The sequence below is a fragment of the Geotrypetes seraphini genome, chromosome 10 (genome assembly GCF_902459505.1).
Source record: "Geotrypetes seraphini chromosome 10, aGeoSer1.1, whole genome shotgun sequence".
Taxonomy (NCBI): Eukaryota; Metazoa; Chordata; class Amphibia; order Gymnophiona; family Dermophiidae; genus Geotrypetes; species Geotrypetes seraphini.
Genome location: NC_047093.1, coordinates 3,557,742 through 3,576,082, shown reverse-complemented (window position 1 = coordinate 3,576,082; position 18,341 = coordinate 3,557,742). Strand labels below are relative to the sequence as shown.

At 44.1% G+C, this 18,341-nt stretch overlaps 1 protein-coding gene across 6 annotated transcripts in view; it reads right to left on the bottom strand.

Moving 5' to 3' along the window:
- Positions 1–18,341, bottom strand: part of PGS1 (phosphatidylglycerophosphate synthase 1) — a 128,606-nt gene that overhangs the window by 109,738 nt on the left and 527 nt on the right. For 4 of the 6 annotated variants that reach the window (XR_004540791.1, XM_033960183.1, XM_033960185.1 and 1 more), the window contains exons 2-3: positions 13,202–13,397; positions 372–449 (exon numbers count right to left, since the gene is read on the bottom strand). Coding sequence is in view for 5 of the 6 variants with exons in the window: in XM_033960183.1 (XP_033816074.1) it covers positions 372–449; positions 13,202–13,397 (274 nt within the window). In the remaining variant the exon portion in view is untranslated. The other 2 variants (XM_033960186.1, XM_033960184.1) reach the window with 2 other exon arrangements.

Below are 18,341 nucleotides of genomic sequence, written 5' to 3'. Positions count from 1 at the left end.
GAATGACTCATAAGTGCAAGGTACTAATACGCAGACTTGATCTGGATTTGTCCCTAGACCAAAGCTATGCAGAAAAAGAGATGCCGAGTCCTAGCTAGCTCAGTTTAACATGCAGTGGGACAAGAGAGCCAAATAATTAACACATCCCCCCTTTTACTAAGCTGAGGTAGAGGTTTCTACCGGGGCCTGGAGCACAGAATTCCTATGAACGTCCGAGCATTTAGCACTCCGGGCCACAGGAATTATAGCACCCACTGAGAATATATTTGCTACTTCCTCTAATGGGCGGAGGGCCGCTAAGTATGGCTCATTGGTTGGGAGCAGATGAAAAAGACGACCATCCTCACCCTCCACTCATTTGCCCCACTTACCAGTGCCTGCTCCAGGGGCCCTGTGCCCAGGTACAGAGAGGCCAGTACCACTCTTCTCTTTGCCAGCTTTATTTGTGCCTGAATGTGGAAGAAATCACAAACACTGGTCAAGATAATTAAATCATCAGTATTTTACTAGCCTTTATTTATGCAGAAGATAAAAAGTAATTTCTGGTTTATAATACTGCTCATCATTAATACATTAAGCTCATCATTAATACATATGCAGTATTTAAAACAAAATTTATATTTATTGTAAACTGCTTAGATTTTAACTTTGGTTTTATATTTGCGGTATATATAAAAAATTGAACTTGAACTAATAGACAGCTATATAGATTAGGAAAAATAAAGGCAAAGTTACTTAATCCAAAAGTATTATTTGTATAAAATGGAAGCAGGGCATGCAAATAGATTCATGCATATTCATTGAGGAGATCTGAAGGCCCAACTTTGTGGCCCTTGAGGACTAAGGCTGCCCACCCTTGCTCTAGACAGGCACAGATGAGGTTATGCACCACTACCAGCAGATAGAGACAGAGAACTACTGAGTTTCAAGTAAGCCTATAAGTGGGCTGTGCAGTCCCTTGAAAGTCATTCTGTTCTCAGTCTCGGCAGATGGTAGAAGTGGTAATCCTATGCAGTCCTTTTTGAATAGGCCCCCAAGGGTATTTTCATATTTCTTTGAGTTAAAATTAAAAAAAAGGCAAGGGGAAAAATGAGGATCCATCCTAGAATCTTAAGGGAGCTCAGAGAGATTCTGGTGAGCCTTCTTAAAGATTTAACAAATCCTTGGACTTGTGCAGGAAAATAGATGGGTATCTCTTCACAAAAGTGGAGAGGAAACTATATAGGCCGGTAAGCCTTACTTCAATAGCTGGAAAGGTAATGGAGACGCTGCTCAAGGAGAGAATAACGAGATTCCTGGAATCCAATAGGTTACAAGATCTGAGGCAACATGGTTTCACCAAAGGAAAATCATGCCAAAGAAATCTAATCAATTTCTTCAACTGGGTGCCCAGAGAACTGGATAGTGGACATGCGCTAGATGTAATTTACTTGGATTTTGGTAAGACCTTTGACCCAGTCCCTCATAGGAAGCTCATATTGAGTGGGCTAAAGTTAGGACAAAGTGGTAAACGCATTGGGAACTGGTTGACTGTCATGACAGCAGAGGGCAGTGTTAAATGGAGTTTACTCAGTAATAGAAAGATAGTGCTCGAGGATTAGTATTGGGGCCGACTCTATTCAACATTGGTTAGCGACATTGCTCAAGGGTTAGCAGGAAAAGTTTGCAACAGAATGGACTCCTGGAGGGAAAAGACAACATGAGAAGAGATCTAGAGAATGACACGGGGAAAAAATTTGTCCCTGTCCCTGAGAACTCGGTTCCCTTCTCATCCCCCATAAGCTTGGTCCTGGGCCCCGCCCCATCTCCGTCCTGTCCCCACAATCCATCTGATCCCATCCACACAAGCCTTGAATAGTTTTATACTGAACTTTTTTTTATTAAAAGTATAAAAAGAAACAATATTCTGTACAACTGTCATTTTATAAATCAGAGTTCTGGCTGCTGAACTAGAGGAAGAGATCTTCCGCTGGCAGGGCTTTGTTGATAAACATTTATCAGCACAGCTACAATACTACTTTATCCAAAAAAGAAAATAAATAGAATTATTTTTCTACCTTTGTCGTCTGGTTTCAGCTTTCCTCATCTTCTCGTCATTCTCTTCCTTCCATCTGCTGTCTGCCTTCTCTCTGCCTCTACTAGAAACTGTCTGCCTCTCCCTTCCATCTCTCTCTCCCCCCCCACCCCATTGGTCTGGCACTCATCTTCTTCCCTCCGTCCCCCCATGGTCTGGCATCTCTTTCTTCTTCCCTTCCACCTCTCACTCCTTTTCACAAGTCATGTGCGCAGCTGCCTCAAAACTTCTCCTCTGATACAACTTCTTGTTTCTGCCTGGGCGGCTCACGTCAGAGAAGTTTCAGAGCAGTTGCGCACGTGACTTGTGAAAAAGCTCAGGCTGCTTTGAGAGAGAAAACTGAAAGTCGCCAGCGAAGGTGAGGGAAAGGGAGGGGATGCCCCGACAAGGGAAAGAGATGCCTGGATCTCAGCAATCAGGAGGGAGGGGGCTGCTGGACCACATGATCACGAGGGCTGCTAACCGGGAGGGGTGAGAAATGAGGCAATGTGCGCAAGATACTTAACTGTGGGGACAAGGCCATTCACCGCTCCTCGGGGCAGTGAATGGCCTTGTCCCCATACCCACGGTAACCAGGTTTTTTTTCCTCCCCATTCCAGCAGGTTACCCGCCGCTACCCACGGTTAGCTGCAGGTTAACAGTCACTGTGTCATTCTCTAAAGAGATCTAAAAAAAATTGTAAGAATGGTCAAATGTTTGCCAGTTAAAATTTAATGTGAAGATTTGCAAAGTGATGCACTTGGGGTATAGAAAGCCAGAAGAGCAGTATGTGCTAGAGAGTGAGAGACCAAGAAGCATGGATCAGTCCCAGTAGAGGTAGCAAGGGAAGACAGCTCCTCACCTGCACATTCATTTTTAGAGGCATAATGGCTTTCAGTCTGCAAACAGGCAAGTAACAAAGTCAGGCTTTGGAACTCTCACTCCTGCATATATCTAGGCCAAAGCCCTCCTAATTCTACCACTCGGATATTAAAGGGAAAAACAGGGGTTAAAATTTGATATCCCGCTTATCAAATTTCTAAGCGGCATACAAAGGTAAAATAATTAAAATGTAGGGGAAACACATACAAATCTCATAAACAGACGTATATTATCATACAATAGGTAAGGGGTGAAATACAATAATTCATAGGATGGTAAGACACAGATGGTAATACAATAGGGAGGGAATGATTTCATCTGTTCAGTTAAAGGTTGTTGATCGAATGCTTCTTTAAATAAAAATGTTTTTAGGTTCAATTTAAATCGATCCAGAGAAGATTCTGCCTGAAGATGTGATGGCAGAGAGTTCCATAATAAGGGGCATTTATAGAGAAAATCGATTTACGAGTGGTATCGTAAACAATTTCTCTTAATGAGGGTATGACTAAAAGTTTTTGATTATTTGATCGCAATGTTCTAGATGAGTTATAGGCAATGAGTAGTCTATCTATGAAATCTGGGGAGTAAAAAGTTCTGGATTTAAATGTTAGAAGTAAAATTTTATATGTTATTCTGTGGGAAAGTGGTAGCCAATCTGCATTAACCAAGAGTGGTGTCACATGGTCAAACTTTTTAGGCTTGGATAGAAGTTTAACCGTTGTATTTTGCATTTGTATTCTGAGTTCTTTTTGAGTTATTCCCTTATATAGTGCATTGCAGTAATCTAGTCTAGAGATGACTAGTGAAGAGTGTTCAAAAATGAAGTTTCCAGAAGATTTGTAATGGAGCAAATCATACGTAATCTGTGAAAGCATTTTTGTACTACAGAACTAATTTGTTGGTGGTAAATTAGTTTACTGTCAAATTTTATGCCTAGAATTTTAATGGTAGTTACCATTTGAAGATTTAAGACAATAGGAGCAATCACAGAGTAGGTTTCATTACAGGGAAACAGCAATGTTTTAGTTTTAGATATATTAAGAGCTAATATGTTATCATTTAACCACTGGCTGATCTTTTTTAGTTTGAGGTTAATATCTAGAATGTCATTTGGGTTGTTGGGATTGATAGGGTGAAGAAATGGCCTCAGCATACTCGGATACAACTAATGGCCACAGAGGGAACACATATAACAGCCCCTCCGCTGGCCATGGTTGAACCAAAGCATCCAGGCCCTCGGCCTGACCGTCTCTGCAACGACTGAAGAAGCGGGGTGTTTTGGTGTTGACACTTGTGGCCATCAGGTCCATGAGGGGCTGATCCCCAAGACTGCACTATCAACTGAAAAGCCACTGGGCTGAGACACCACTCTCCGGGATCCAGCACGTGACGACTTAGGAACCGCTTGAATATTCTCCACTCCAGCTATGTGGGAGGCTGACAGTTCGTGAAGATAAGACTCCACCCAGACCATGAGCAGAGCTGCCTCCTGTCCACCAAAGTGCTCCTGGTGCTCCCCTGATGATCGACATAGGCCACCGCCATGGCATTGTCCGACAGAACCCTGACTGACTTGCCCATCAGAAAGGACTGGAAGGCTAACAGCGCCAGACGGATGGCTCTGGTTTCCAAGGCCCTGATCGACCAAGAAGCCTCCTCCATGGACCAGGTGTCCTGAGCTGAGTGACCTAGGCACTGAGCTCCCCAACCGAGAAGACTGGCATCTGTGAGCAGCACGGTCCACTGTGGCTGGTCGAGACTCGTTCCTTGCACAAGATGGGAGGTCTGGAGCCACCAATGAAGACTGCGCCGAGCCAAGCCTGGAAGTGGAACAAGATGATCCAGACTGTGCAACTGAGGCGACCACCTCTGAAGAAGAGCATACTGAAGAGGACGCATGTGGGCTCGTGACCACCTCACTACATTGAGGGAAGCTGCCATCGACCCCAATACTTGGAGAAAATCCTGTGCTCAAGGACACCGGGACGCCATAACCCTAGATACTGTATCCCCCCTCCACCCGCGCAAAATAAAACCAAACCGAACTTCGCCCTGGTTTACGGAGTTCTTAAGACTAGACAAACAACTATGCAGACGTCTAAAGAGGAAATGGAGGAAAAACTTGACACTAGAACACAGAACACAATGGAGAGCAGCTATAAACAAATATAAGGACAACATATTCGAAACAAAGAAAAATTACTATGCCAGTAAAATAGGAGGTAACACAACTGACAGAAAAAAATGTTCCACCTACTACAACAACTGACAGCCCCCCCAAACCAAGAATCTGCAACCTTCTTCAACAAAATCTCAGCCCAAGAACTTGCAGATTTCTTCCTCAACAAAGTCAAATTGGTCCAATCGGAAGTTGCCAAGACAGCCTTATCAAACTCATCCCAACACAACTATATGGAATACACTGAACCCATAAATGCATACCAGATCTGGTTTTCATTCACTAACCTTTCCTTCCCCGATACTAATATCAAAACTAGCCTTACAAAGCAGTCCCCTTGACAATTGTCCTCCTTACCTGTGAGCCTCACATCGGTTCCAGGGAAGATAATTGAAACTATAATTAAAGAGAACATTGTACAACACTTGGAGGACCACAATCTAATAAGGGCTAGTCAATACGGCTTCAGGAAAGGGAAATCATGTTTGACAAATTTACTACAATTCTTTGAGAAAGTAAACAAACAGATAGATAATGGAGAACCAGTGGATATAATTTACTTGGACTTTCAGAAAGCATTTGACAAAGTCCCTCATGCAAGGCTTATGAAGAAATTACTAAGCCATAGAATAGGAGGAGAAGTACACAGATGGATCGGCAAATGGCTTGAAAACAGAAGGCAAAGGGTTAGCATAAATGGGAATTTCTCGGACTGGGAGAAAGTGACTAGCAGCATGCCCCAGGGCTCGGTTCTTGGGCCTATCTTGTTCAATATTTTTATAAACGACCTGGAAGAGGAAATAACATAGAAACATAGAAACATAGAAGTCGACGGCAGATAAGGGCCAAGGCCCATCCAGTCTGCCCACCCTAATGACCCTCCCCTGCCTTTACTTTGCGAATAGAACCCACGTGTCGATCCCATTTGGCCTTAAAATCAGGCACGCTGTTGGCCTCAATCACCTGAAGTGGAAGACCATTCCAGCGATCCACCACCCTTTCGGTGAAAAAGAACTTCCTGGTGTCACCGTGCAGTTTCCCGCCTCTGATTTTCCACGGGTGTCCTCTTGTTGCCGTGGGACCCCTGAAAAAGAAGATATCTTCTTCTACCTCGATGCGGCCCGTGAGATACTTGAACGTCTCGATCATGTCTCCCCTCTCCCTGCGCTCCTCGAGCGAGTATAGCTGTAATTTATCTAACCGTTCTTCGTACGGGAGATCCTTCAGTCCCGAGACCATCCGGGTGGCAGATGATACAGTTTGCAGATGATACAAAACTATGTCGGGCGGTTGGCTCTCTAAGGGACTGCGAGGACCTCCAGAAAGATCTGAACCAGCTGGAAACGTGGGCAATAAAGTGGCAAATGAACTTTAACATAAACAAATGCAAGGTGATGCATTTAGGAAAGAAAAACAAGGAACATGAGTACAGGCTGTTGGGGGTGAAGTTAGCAAAATGTGAACAGGAAAGGGACTTGGGGGTACTGATTGACAGTACCTTAAAGCCATCGGCACAATGTGCGGCGGTGGCGAAGAAAGCGAGCAGGTTGTTGGGCATAATTAAGAAGGGGATTACGAGTAGATCGGAAGATGTCATAATGCCACTTTATAGAACAATGGTCAGACCGCACTTGGAATACTGTGTCCAACACTGGTCTCCATACCTAAAAAAGGATATAACTCTACTGGAGAAAGTGCAGAGGCGAGCCACGAAACTTATCAAAGGAATGGAACATTTGACCTACAAAGATCGACTCAGGAAGCTGGGACTGTTTACCCTTGAGAAGAGAAGACTGAGAGGGGATTTGATAGAGACTTTTAAAATATTAAAAGGATTTGATAAAATAGACCAAGAGGCAGCATTGCTGAAATATTCAGAGGTGACACGGACAAGAGGTCATAGCCTGAAACTGAGTGGCAGCAGGTTTAGGACAAACGTCAGGAAATTCTGTTTCACACAGCGCATGGTGGGTGCTTGGAATGCGCTCCCGGAGGAGGTTGTGGAGGAGACTACTGTACTGGGATTCAAGAGACGGAAGAGACCGCAGTAATGATCCACATTGGGATGAATGATGTCAGCAGGAGAGACTACAAAAGAAGTTCGCTGATAGAACAGTTCAAGATTCTGGGAAGGAAGCTGAAGATGAGGACCCAGAAGATAGCATTCTCAGAGATCCTACCGGTACCGAGGGCAGATGTGAAAAGGCAGGATGAACTACAATCAATAAATGCGTGGATGAGGAGATGGTGTGAGGAAGAAGGATTCCACTTCGTGAGGAACTGGACGACATTCTGGGGCAAGAGCAAGCTCTACAGGAGAGATGGATTGCACCTGAGCACAGCGGGAACTAGACTTCTAGCAAACAATGTCAAGAGAGGAATAGAACAGGCTTTAAACTAAGAAGAAGGGGAAAGCCGACAGTCGACCAAGCGTCGATGTTTCGGAAAAAGGTATCCCGTGAAGATACTGAGGGGAAAAAAGGCTGGGAAGAAACAATGGACAAATTACAGGAGTCGACTAACCAAGAAGAGAAGGTTAGAAAGATTGTAGCCAAAGAGAAGTATCTAAAGACCGAAGCACAGGGAAAGGAATTAAAGGCAGCAAAATTCCAGGAGCTAAATTGCATATATACTAATGCAAGGAGCCTAAGAAACAAAATGGGGGAATTAGAAGCCATGATCATTGCGGAGGACATAGACATCATTGGAATCTCTGAAACATGGTGGAATGAGGAAAGCAAATGGGATACAGCACTGCCGGGGTACAAGCTCTATCGCCAGGACAGGACAGGACAGAAAGGCGGTGGAATAGCACTATACATAAAAGAAAGCATACAATCGACAAGAATGGACACAGCGGAGACGGCCAACAAGCTAGAATCACTATGGGTTAAAATACCAGGAAGGAAAGGGCCTGTAATAAAGATAGGCCTATACTATCGTCCACCCGGACAAACCGGAGACATCGATGAAGAAATGGAAGCCGAGATGAAGCGAGAATGCAAAGGCGGTAACACGGTTATTATGGGAGACTTCAACTACCCTGGGATAGACTGGAGTCTCGGAAGCTCAAGATGCGCTAGGGAGACAGAATTTCTGAAGGCTGTACAAGATTGCTTCATGGAACAGCTTGTTAGAGAACCGACAAGAGGAAATGCCACTCTGGATCTAATCCTAAATGGGCTAAGGGGACCTGCAAAGGAAGTGGAAGTAGTGGGACCGTTGGGAAACAGCGATCATAATATGATCAAGTTCAAGATGGAAGTAGGAATACTGAAAGGAAAGAGAACCATAGCGACAACTTTTAACTTCAGGAAGGGTAACTACGAAGCAATGAGGGGAATGGTAAAGAAGAAACTTAGGAACACTTCCCAAAAATGGCAGACGGTAGAACATGCCTGGTCCTTTTTCAAGGACACGGTGAGCGAGGCGCAAAATCTATATATCCCCAGATTCAGAAAAGGGTGCAACAAGAGTCGAATAAAAGACCCGGCATGGATAACTAAAATAGTGAAGGAAGCGATAAGCAATAAGAAAAATTCATTCAGAAAATGAAAAAGGGACAAAACTGAGGTAAACTGGAGAGAGCACAGGAAGTATCAAAAAGAATGTCACCGTGTGGTTCGAAAAGCCAAAAGAGAGTATGAAGAGAGACTAGCCAGGGAAGCACGAAATTTCAAACCGTTCTTTAGATATGTTAAAGGGAAACAGCCGGCTAGAGAGGAGGTGGGACCACTGGATGACGGAGACAGGAAGGGAGCGGTGAAGGAAGAGAAAGAGGTCGCAGAAAGACTTAACATGTTCTTTTCATCTGTATTCACAAACGAAGACACAACCAACATACCAGAACCTGAGCAATTCTTCAATGGAAATCAAGCACAAAAGTTAACATCCATAGAAGTGAGCCTTGATGATGTGCGCAGACAGATAGAAAAACTAAAAACTGACAAATCCCCGGGTCCGGATGGAATCCATCCAAGGGTGCTGAAGGAACTAAAGGAGGAAATAGCGGAACTACTACAGCAAATTTGCAACCTATCTCTGAAAACAGGTGTGATTCCGGAGGATTGGAAGATAGCCAATGTTACGCCCATCTTTAAAAAGGGATCAAGAGGAGACTCGGGAAACTACAGACCGGTGAGTCTGACCTCTGTTCCGGGGAAAATGGCGGAAGCACTAATAAAAGAAAAAATTGATGAACATTTTGAAAAACACGAACTTCTGATAACCAGCCAACATGGTTTCTGCAGGGGGAGATCATGCCTGACCAACTTATTGCACTTCTTCGAGGGAATTAACAAACAGATGGACAAAGGAGACCCCATAGACATCATATACCTAGATTTCCAGAAAGCCTTTGACAAGGTGCCTCATGAACGTCTACTCCGGAAACTGAAGAACCATGGGGTGGACGGAGACATGCATAGATGGATCAGAAACTGGTTAGCGGGTAGGAAACAGAGGGTAGGGGTGAAGGGACACTACTCAGACTGGAGGAAGGTCACGAGTGGTGTTCCGCAGGGCTCAGTGCTCGGGCCGCTGCTATTTAATATATTCATAAATGATCTAGAAACAGGAACAAAGAGTGAGATAAAAAAATTTGCGGACGACACCAAACTATTTAGTGGAGCTCGGACAAAGGAGGACTGTGAAAAATTGCAAAGGGACTTGGACAAATTGGGGGAATGGGCAGAGAGATGGCAGATGAAGTTCAATGTTGAGAAATGTAAAGTATTGCATGTGGGAATCAGAAACCCGAGGCACAGCTATACGATGGGAGGGATGTTATTGAATGAGAGTACCCAAGAAAGGGACTTGGGGGTAATGGTGGACATGAAGCCGACGGCACAGTGCGCAGCGGCCGCCAAGAGAGCGAATAAAATGCTGGGGATAATCAAGAAGGGTATTACAACAAGAACGAAAGAAGTTATCCTGCCGCTGTACCGGGCAATGGTGCGTCCGCATCTTGAGTACTGCGTCCAGTATTGGTCACCATACCTTAAGAAGGATATGGTGTTACTCGAGAGAGTTCAGAGGAGAGCGACACGACTGATTAAGGGGATGGAAAGCCTTTCATACGCTGAGAGATTGGAGAAACTGGGTCTCTTTTCCCTGGAGAAGAGAAGACTTAGAGGGGATATGATAGAGACTTACAAGATCATGAAGGGCATAGAGAGAGTAGAAAGGGACAGATTCTTCAAACTTTCAGAACATAAAAAAACAAGAGGGCATTCGGAAAAGTTGAAAGGGGACAGATTCAAAACGAATGCTAGGAAGTTCTTCTTTACCCAACGTGTGGTGGACACCTGGAATGCGCTTCCAGAGGACGTTATAGGGCAGCGAACGGTACTGGGGTTTAAGAAAGGATTGGACAATTTCCTGCTGGAAAAGGGGATAGAGGGGTATAGATAAAAGATTACTGCACAGGTCCTGGACCTGATGGGCCGCTGCGTGAGCGGACTGCTGGGCGCGATGGACCTCAGGTCTGACCCAGCGGAGGCATTTCTTATGTTCTTAAGAGAAAGTTGGATACACACCTTCTTGCATATCATATTGAGGGATACGGTAAATCCGGGTCTCCAAAAAAGAGTACCTAAATGGGCCGCCGCGTGTGCGGATCACCGGACAAGATGGACCTCGGTCTGATCCGGTGAGGGCGTTTCTTATGTTCTTACCTTCTTTCAGCAGCTCCGCATCATATCATTAACTGGCTCACTAACCTGCTAAATAGTTCCTTGACCCAAGGGCATCTACCCAAAGAAATGAGTAAAACAGACTTAACTCCTATACCGAAAACAGCCCAAGCAGACCTCTCCATAGCATCCAACTACAGACCGACTGCTGGCATTCCGATCCTCACTAAAATCCTCAAGTCTCACGTCAGCAAGCAGCTAGCCTCATACATAGAGCAACACTCCTGCCTTCATACATCCCAATATGGCTTCCGAAAACAGCATAGCACCGAGCTCCTCCTCATCACTTTAATCACTAAAATCAAACAATTGCTAAGCTCGGATCATCAGGCCATTTTACTCCAATTTGATATCTCCGCAGCCTTCGACTCAGTGGACCACCAATTACTACTAACCAAACTCTCGGAAATCGGAATAACAGGAACTGTACTGAAATGGTTTGCAAAAATGGTTTGCAGTAGTGCTGCCCGATTCACGACTCTTAGGGAGATTTCCAGAATTTCACCAGCGAGGGGTTCGAGCACCTCCCAGTTGGCGAAGATGGGTCCGTGGTGCCCATTTTTCAGTGGGATGAGCTTCATGAGCTACTTCTTCAAGTCTCCTCGGTTTTGCACTTTGAGGACACCATGTCAGAGCTCCCGCGTACGGTGGACCCCTTGCTTAAGGGGATCCTCTCTGCTTCCTGCTCTTTTCCTATGCATTAGGATATTCAGGATATTATGCTCGCTGGGATACAGGCGGGCCATGGAGCGCACAAAATGAAAGGGAGTTTCTAGCACCAGCCACTGAGTGAGCATAATATCCCGAATATACTGATGCATAGGAAAAGAGCAGGAAGCAGAGAGGATCCCCTTAAGCAAGGGGTCCACCTTATGCGGGAACTCCGACACGGTGTCCTCAAAGTGCAAAACCAAGGAGACCTGAAGAAGTAGCTCATGAAGCTCATCCCACTGAAAAATGGGCACCACGGACGCATCTTCACCAACTGGAAGATGCTCGAACCCCTCGCTGTTAAAATCCTGGAAATCTCCACAAGGGTCCAGGTCCTCCTCAATTACATCCTGCTCCTCTGTGCAAAAATCCTCATCCCAACAGACCCTCGGGCGTTTGGATGATAGAGGAGTAGAGGGGGGCAAAACCGCTGCTGTGTGGGGCCGCACCGGGGAAGATGTCGAGGGCAACCTCCCCCCCTCCCCTGAGAGGAAACGGAACCTCCTGCCACCAGCACATAAACTTTACAAAGTGCCAACACAAATTCAGGGGAAAAGACCCCCGGTGGCCCCAAGGGACTCCCTCCCAGAGCAGGGGACCCTGCCACACCTTGCCCCTGTATTTCCAGAACAGAGAGGTGGTCACCTGAGGTAACACAGAGGAGGTTCCTGCCGAAATTGAACCCGAATCCGCCAAAATCAGAGCTTCTGTGGCCTGCCGCGTCTGAAAAGCCTGGGACTTTCCTGACGCTGAGGCTGAAGACCCGACCAATGCGAACAGGGAATCCCTAGCCGCTCCGGCGGCAAGGGAATCCTTTTCTCCCTGACCTTTGGCAGCTGGGGAACCCTCCGTGTGGGCATATGGGGAAGCCCGGGCTTCCCCACGATCCGAAGCCGACTCGTGAGGCACCATCGGCCGACAAGGCTGCCCCACTGCTCTGGCCTGCACAACACTTGCACAGGCCGGCCACGAGTACCTCACGTCTGGAGCACAATGAGCACTTTTTCCCTTTGAAAAGTGCTCATTCTGCAGGAAAACACCCTAGCTGAAAAAAAAAGTGCGGTTAGTTGAGAAAAACACAGAAAAACAGGCAGTTGTACAGGGAAATGAGCCCTGCAGACTGGCACGCTTCAGGATTTTTATTTTTTTTTAAAGTCAGAACAGACTCCACAGCTCTCAAAACTGAAGGGCTGACCAACCAGAGGGCCAGGCCACCTGCTGAGGCACCTCTACAAAAATATGGGGAGGTGGAGGAAGGTGGGGGGAGGGCTCAGCACGAGACACGCTGGGTTTAACACCCCCGAAGTTGGACAGATCCCCAAACAGGACCCATCTGAGCTCTAGCCGGTACAAAGGGGAACCAAGGAGTCCATAACAAAGTTCCCTCAGTGCTAAGAGGAGAGCCGAAAAGCCTTACCACTTGCTATGGAGACTGAGATAGACTGGATTTGTAGGGGGGAAGCTATACTGATATACAAGTTTATTCTCAGTCTCCACCTGCTGATAGCAGTGAGGTATATAAGCTATTTGTAAGGACTATACCAGTCTACCAAGTGATACAGAAATACCATTTCTTTCCTACAGCCCTCTACCAACCCCAGATCCTCTTTCTTATGCCAATCTCGTTTTCCTCCTGTAATACCCACTAAATGTCTTAACATCCCCCAACACACACATACTCACCTTCATGATGTCGTAGAATTCCACAGGGGAGGAAAGCACCTTGACTCGAGAGCCTGAGATGCCAAACTTTGGAACCAAGTTCCCAATCCACTGAAATCTGTGAACATCCTCAGGGCAGAGACAAGGGGGATTCTTTTGGATAGTGGTCTGGGGGACTGACTGAGTCAACAGTGGTGCCAGGAGCAGCCAAGAAGACCTGGAAAAGTGCAAAAAGAAAAGTGAAACATTCAGACAAAAGGTGGCAGAAAGGGCCTGAATCTATAGACAGCACCTAACCATGCCTAATCGATCCAGGCGATTGTCAGTCATGCCTAGCAGTGCCCAAGTGAACTCGGGCGTCACTAGGCATCCCTGAGTTTACCACACCTATTCTCCACCCTTAACCATGCTTATTTCAGGTCGGTGTCGTTAGGCATCAGATAGCACCTTGACTTAGGCGTTGTTAGGCACTACGCGGAATTCCATTCACAACTTTTGACTGATTTTTTTTTTTAATTAAAGACCAATAGTATGGTCAATTACCACACCTATTAATTCAATTTAGATTACGCACAGAATTTAGTTAGGTGTCGTTAGGCATCTGCGATTAAGGTGCCGTTTATAAAATCTTGCCCTGTGTGGGATACTGAGGATGGGGGGGGGGGGGTCAGAAAAATGGGGACTGAAAAAATAAAAGTAAATAACTTTTGTCACAACCACATGAGGAACTATCTCAAACTGAAAAAGAAAATTTCCATAAATTCCTGTAACCAGTCTGATTCATAAGTCTCTGAATATTCAGTACCAAAACAGCTCCCAACTCCACTTCCCAGAAAAATCGACCACTGCATATCCTGAATCACTTATAAGAATTCCGACCAACTAGACTCTACACATAGCAACTTTCATTACAACATCAATGAAACACCCTGAACTTTTCCTGTAGTGACACAATCCTTCCACAAAAATACAACAGGCTAATTCCACTATCTGCCACAATTCCTGTTCAGGATTCACTCAAACATCTCCAACCTCTCCCTTTCACAGAGTATTTGGCACTTGCCCTTTAATATTCCACACAGGGTCAGAACAATGGTCCAACAATGCATATCAGCATAATGAGAGGAGGAAAGGGATTTGACCTCACTAAGCTCTTGCTAAAACTTCAGGATAAGTAAAAAAGGAGCTGACTGTTAAAAAATCTGCTCGACCCCAGAAACTACTGGGTCGAGAGTTGGCTGAGAAGCACCAAAGTAGGATTGCACAGTCCATCAACCATCCACTTGGAGACAGAAAATATACTGAACTTGATATGGTTGCACAATATGCTTTAAGAGCGACTCGCAAAGAATAACTTTTATTCTCTGTCGCCATCTGCTGGTCAATGGACATAACCCATTTATCTGGACTGATCTGTTAGGCTGCTAAGGAATGGTCCAATTTATGTCTTTGCAAGTACCTGCTAAGCAGATTAAGACGTCTACCTAATATTAATTAAATGGGCTTGCCCTCCAGAAATTTGTTCAAACCATTTTTAAACTCGGCTATACTGCTTGGCCTGACCATACCATTCAATTATTATTAAACAACCAATTAAGAAACCCTCTAATGAAGAGAAAATGGAAGTCTCTGAATAAATATCTTTCCTTAAAACTCAGTTACACAGTAAGATGCAGTAAAAGACACCACAAAAAGACCCTTGCGGTTCGTCCAGACTGCCCTCCACCCCACTACTCCACCTTGGCCTAGGTCACCTATGTTTAAATGCTGGTTGTGAGTCTTTGAGTTTGATGCTTTTTAATATTAGCTTGTGCTAAGTAGTTTTTATACTTATCATTTACCTATTTACCATCTCCTCTTTTTTTCACAGGTGAGCCATTATGTTTTTGCTTCCCCTTTTCTTTTCTAGTTTAGTAAAGATCCAGCTTTATTTACACTTTTCTCTTAATTTATACAGTAGTGTTATATTCACTCGATAGTATGTTCCTTTTTCATTTTATGTAACGATTGGTTTGGCTCACACAATCTTAAGTTCTTGATGTTTACATTTTTCATAGAAAGTTTTATATACAATATTCATACAAAATTTCTTTTTTACATCATTTTTAAAATCTCCTTATATTTGTTGTACTCAGTGACTTACTCCTCTTTGTTCACATTTTTCTGATATTACATGCATTCAGTGAGTACAGGTTCAACCTCTGAATGTTCTGTTCATTTACATCCATATTCATAAGAGGGTAAGCACGGGTTCGGTCTCTGTTTGAAGTTTTGGCCGCCATGAAGCAGAAGCAGACACGTCCGAGTAAGTCAGCAGTTGTTTAAAAAACCCCAGCATTCGTGAAACATATTAGCTATGTCTATTAGTCATAGTATATTTAAAAGACTAAATTTTTCCTAGTCACTTCTTCCATACCACCTGTCTCTCTAGAGCAGGCCTGTCCAATTTTTTTCTATGTTTAGAAGGCCAAAACCATCATTTGACAAAACATGACGCTGCGTTGTCCCTTCCCCAGCTTTTATCGAGACTCTCTCATGTACTCCTCTCACCCTAGTTTTCACTCAGTCTCTTTCCTTTCAATTGGCTTCAGCTGTAGATAAAAAAGCAGGATTCCCGCTTCCCTACCGCAACAAAGCCAAGTCATGGTGGGGAAGCAGAAATTTCACCGTAAGAACCACAAACATTGCAAAGTTCCAAGGGACCGGAAAAAAAAAAGGTTTATGAAATGTACTCAGAATAAAATACCTTGAACTTACAATTCATTTACTGCGTTATTGATCCTGTAGCATGTAGATTCACTATCGCATGTATGTTATCGAAAACCATCTCAATTTTCTGTAGCTCGTTATTGATCCTGAAAACTACTGTGTACATAGGTTCCTGAGGAGGACAGGTTATAAAACTAAATAAATAAAATAAAATGTATGGTCGTTTGCCATTTACCATACAATGTTCTTTTTTCAAAATGTTCCATCCATAAAATCTTTGTTACTACTTATCATTTCTACAGCACTGCTAGACATATGCAGCACTGTAAATTAAAATATTCAAGAGGGAGACCCTGCTCAGTAGAGCTTACAAATAGATTCATGGTTCCATGTAGGTATTTTCCATCTTCAATTGGATTTCTAAGTTTGCTTCAACACAACCTGTGACCTCCTCAATATCTGCTAGTGCCCCTCCTTTCAACCCCGGTTCCACCATTTAAAAAAGATGCTGACTTCATTCTTTCCCTTCTTGTGGGGATGGTGCAAACAGATTTATTTGTACCCATTCTTTAGCCCTTTCTCGCCCTTGGTGATCACATAACCATGTCTCTCACGCATGAACTTTATTAAGCTACGTCTCACCTTCATCTTATGATACTAGCTCCCAGGCAATTTTGACCACAAGCCACAATTTGACTTATTGCAATCTAGACCTAGGAAACTCTCCCATATCCAGGATAATCTCATTGTGCACTAGGAGGCCACTTCTTCCTCTTTCCCCCCCCCCCTCATGACTTTTGTGCACCAACTTCTCCTAATACTGACTTTTCCCACTCTCTTCACCCTAAACCACTTAACCCTCCACCACCACGTAACTCACTTCTTGATTTCACCACCTCGCTCTCCCTTTTGTCCTCCACCTTCTTCTCAACCCTAAAGCTTCAACACTTTCTCCTTCTCATTCAGCCATCCCCACTCTACCTGTATGCATCTCAACCACGGCGTGGTCCCTGCCTTGCTTCTTCCACACTGATCCATCTTCTTTTACTCCTTCTCTTGCTCTCTGCTGGGGACACCAATCCCAATCAGCCCTCACCCTACTCATGCGGGTCACACTGCAGTGTAATGGACCACTTCATATTTGCAAATTTAAGACATTGACAGCACACTTATGCTTTTTTGTTCTTCCATCTGTTAAAGGTTCTTTATATAAAAGATACTTTCAACGGCTTTTGTTATTTCAGGCTGCAAGTTGGGATAAAGATTTTAGTTGTCTGATAGCAACTTCTGCCTCCTATCTGCAAATTAGGAAATTATTAAAGGCTTGCTTATTTGCAAAATTCTTGGAAAATTAATGTTTTGTAGTTCACTGCAATTGTTCCGTTTTTACTTCAATTTTGTTAACTGCATAGAACTTTAAGGTATATAAATAAATTTTTATGTTCTTTTATCAATCTTATTTCTGTTCCCCTCCTCTCTGCCTCTCTTGCACCCTGTGGAATGCCCACAGTCTCCAACAAGCTTACCTTCATCCATGACCTCTTTATCTCTCTAACTCTCCACCTGCTGGCACTGAGACCTGGATCTGCCCTGAAAACTCAGCTTCAGCTGCTGCCCTGTGTCATGGAGACTACCTTTTCTCATACACACCTCGCTCAGTTGTTCATGGAGGTGGTGTTGGGCTGTTACTCTCACTATTTTGAAGATATCAACCTCTCCTTCCTTTGATGTCCACCTCATACATCTAGTAGTCACTCCTCTACTTCTCCTATTAGCAGTCATTTACCAATCCCCTGCTAAATCTCTCTCTTCCTATATATATATATATATATATATATATATATATATATATAAATTATGCATGCCTACTTTGCCACCTTGGAGACTGGATTGCCCAGACACATTACTATATCCTGACTGCAAAAGACCAAGCGTTTTTTGCACCATACCAATTTGTCTGCAGCTTTTGACGTAGTCAGTCATAATATTCTGCATTATCTGCTCTCAGACATTGGCCTTGATCAGACTGTCTTAGACTGGTTTGATACAATTTTATCCTCCTGTTCTTAATATTGAAGGATCTAATTCAAAATCTTGGAAAACCCCAGGGCTCCCCATTGTCTCCAATCTTATTTAACATCTACACGAGTACTTTGAAATACTATGACCTGAATAGTTGGGAAACATATGCTGATGACATCTTCATATTACTTGAGGTTTACCCAGATCTTGTTTATCTAACACCCAATATTATCCATTGCATCGCTAAGCTTCTGTCCTGGGCAATGATGGTCATGATGAAATTGAATGCTGCATCGGTCCAAAGCTAGATTCTCTTCCCTCAGCTGTGACCTTAGACTCAGGAGAATCTCTGAAAAGCTAATATTGCTAATATTGATCAGCTAAATGCTCTTGTTAAAAAGTGTTTCTTTAGCCTCTGTGTCCTGAGAAG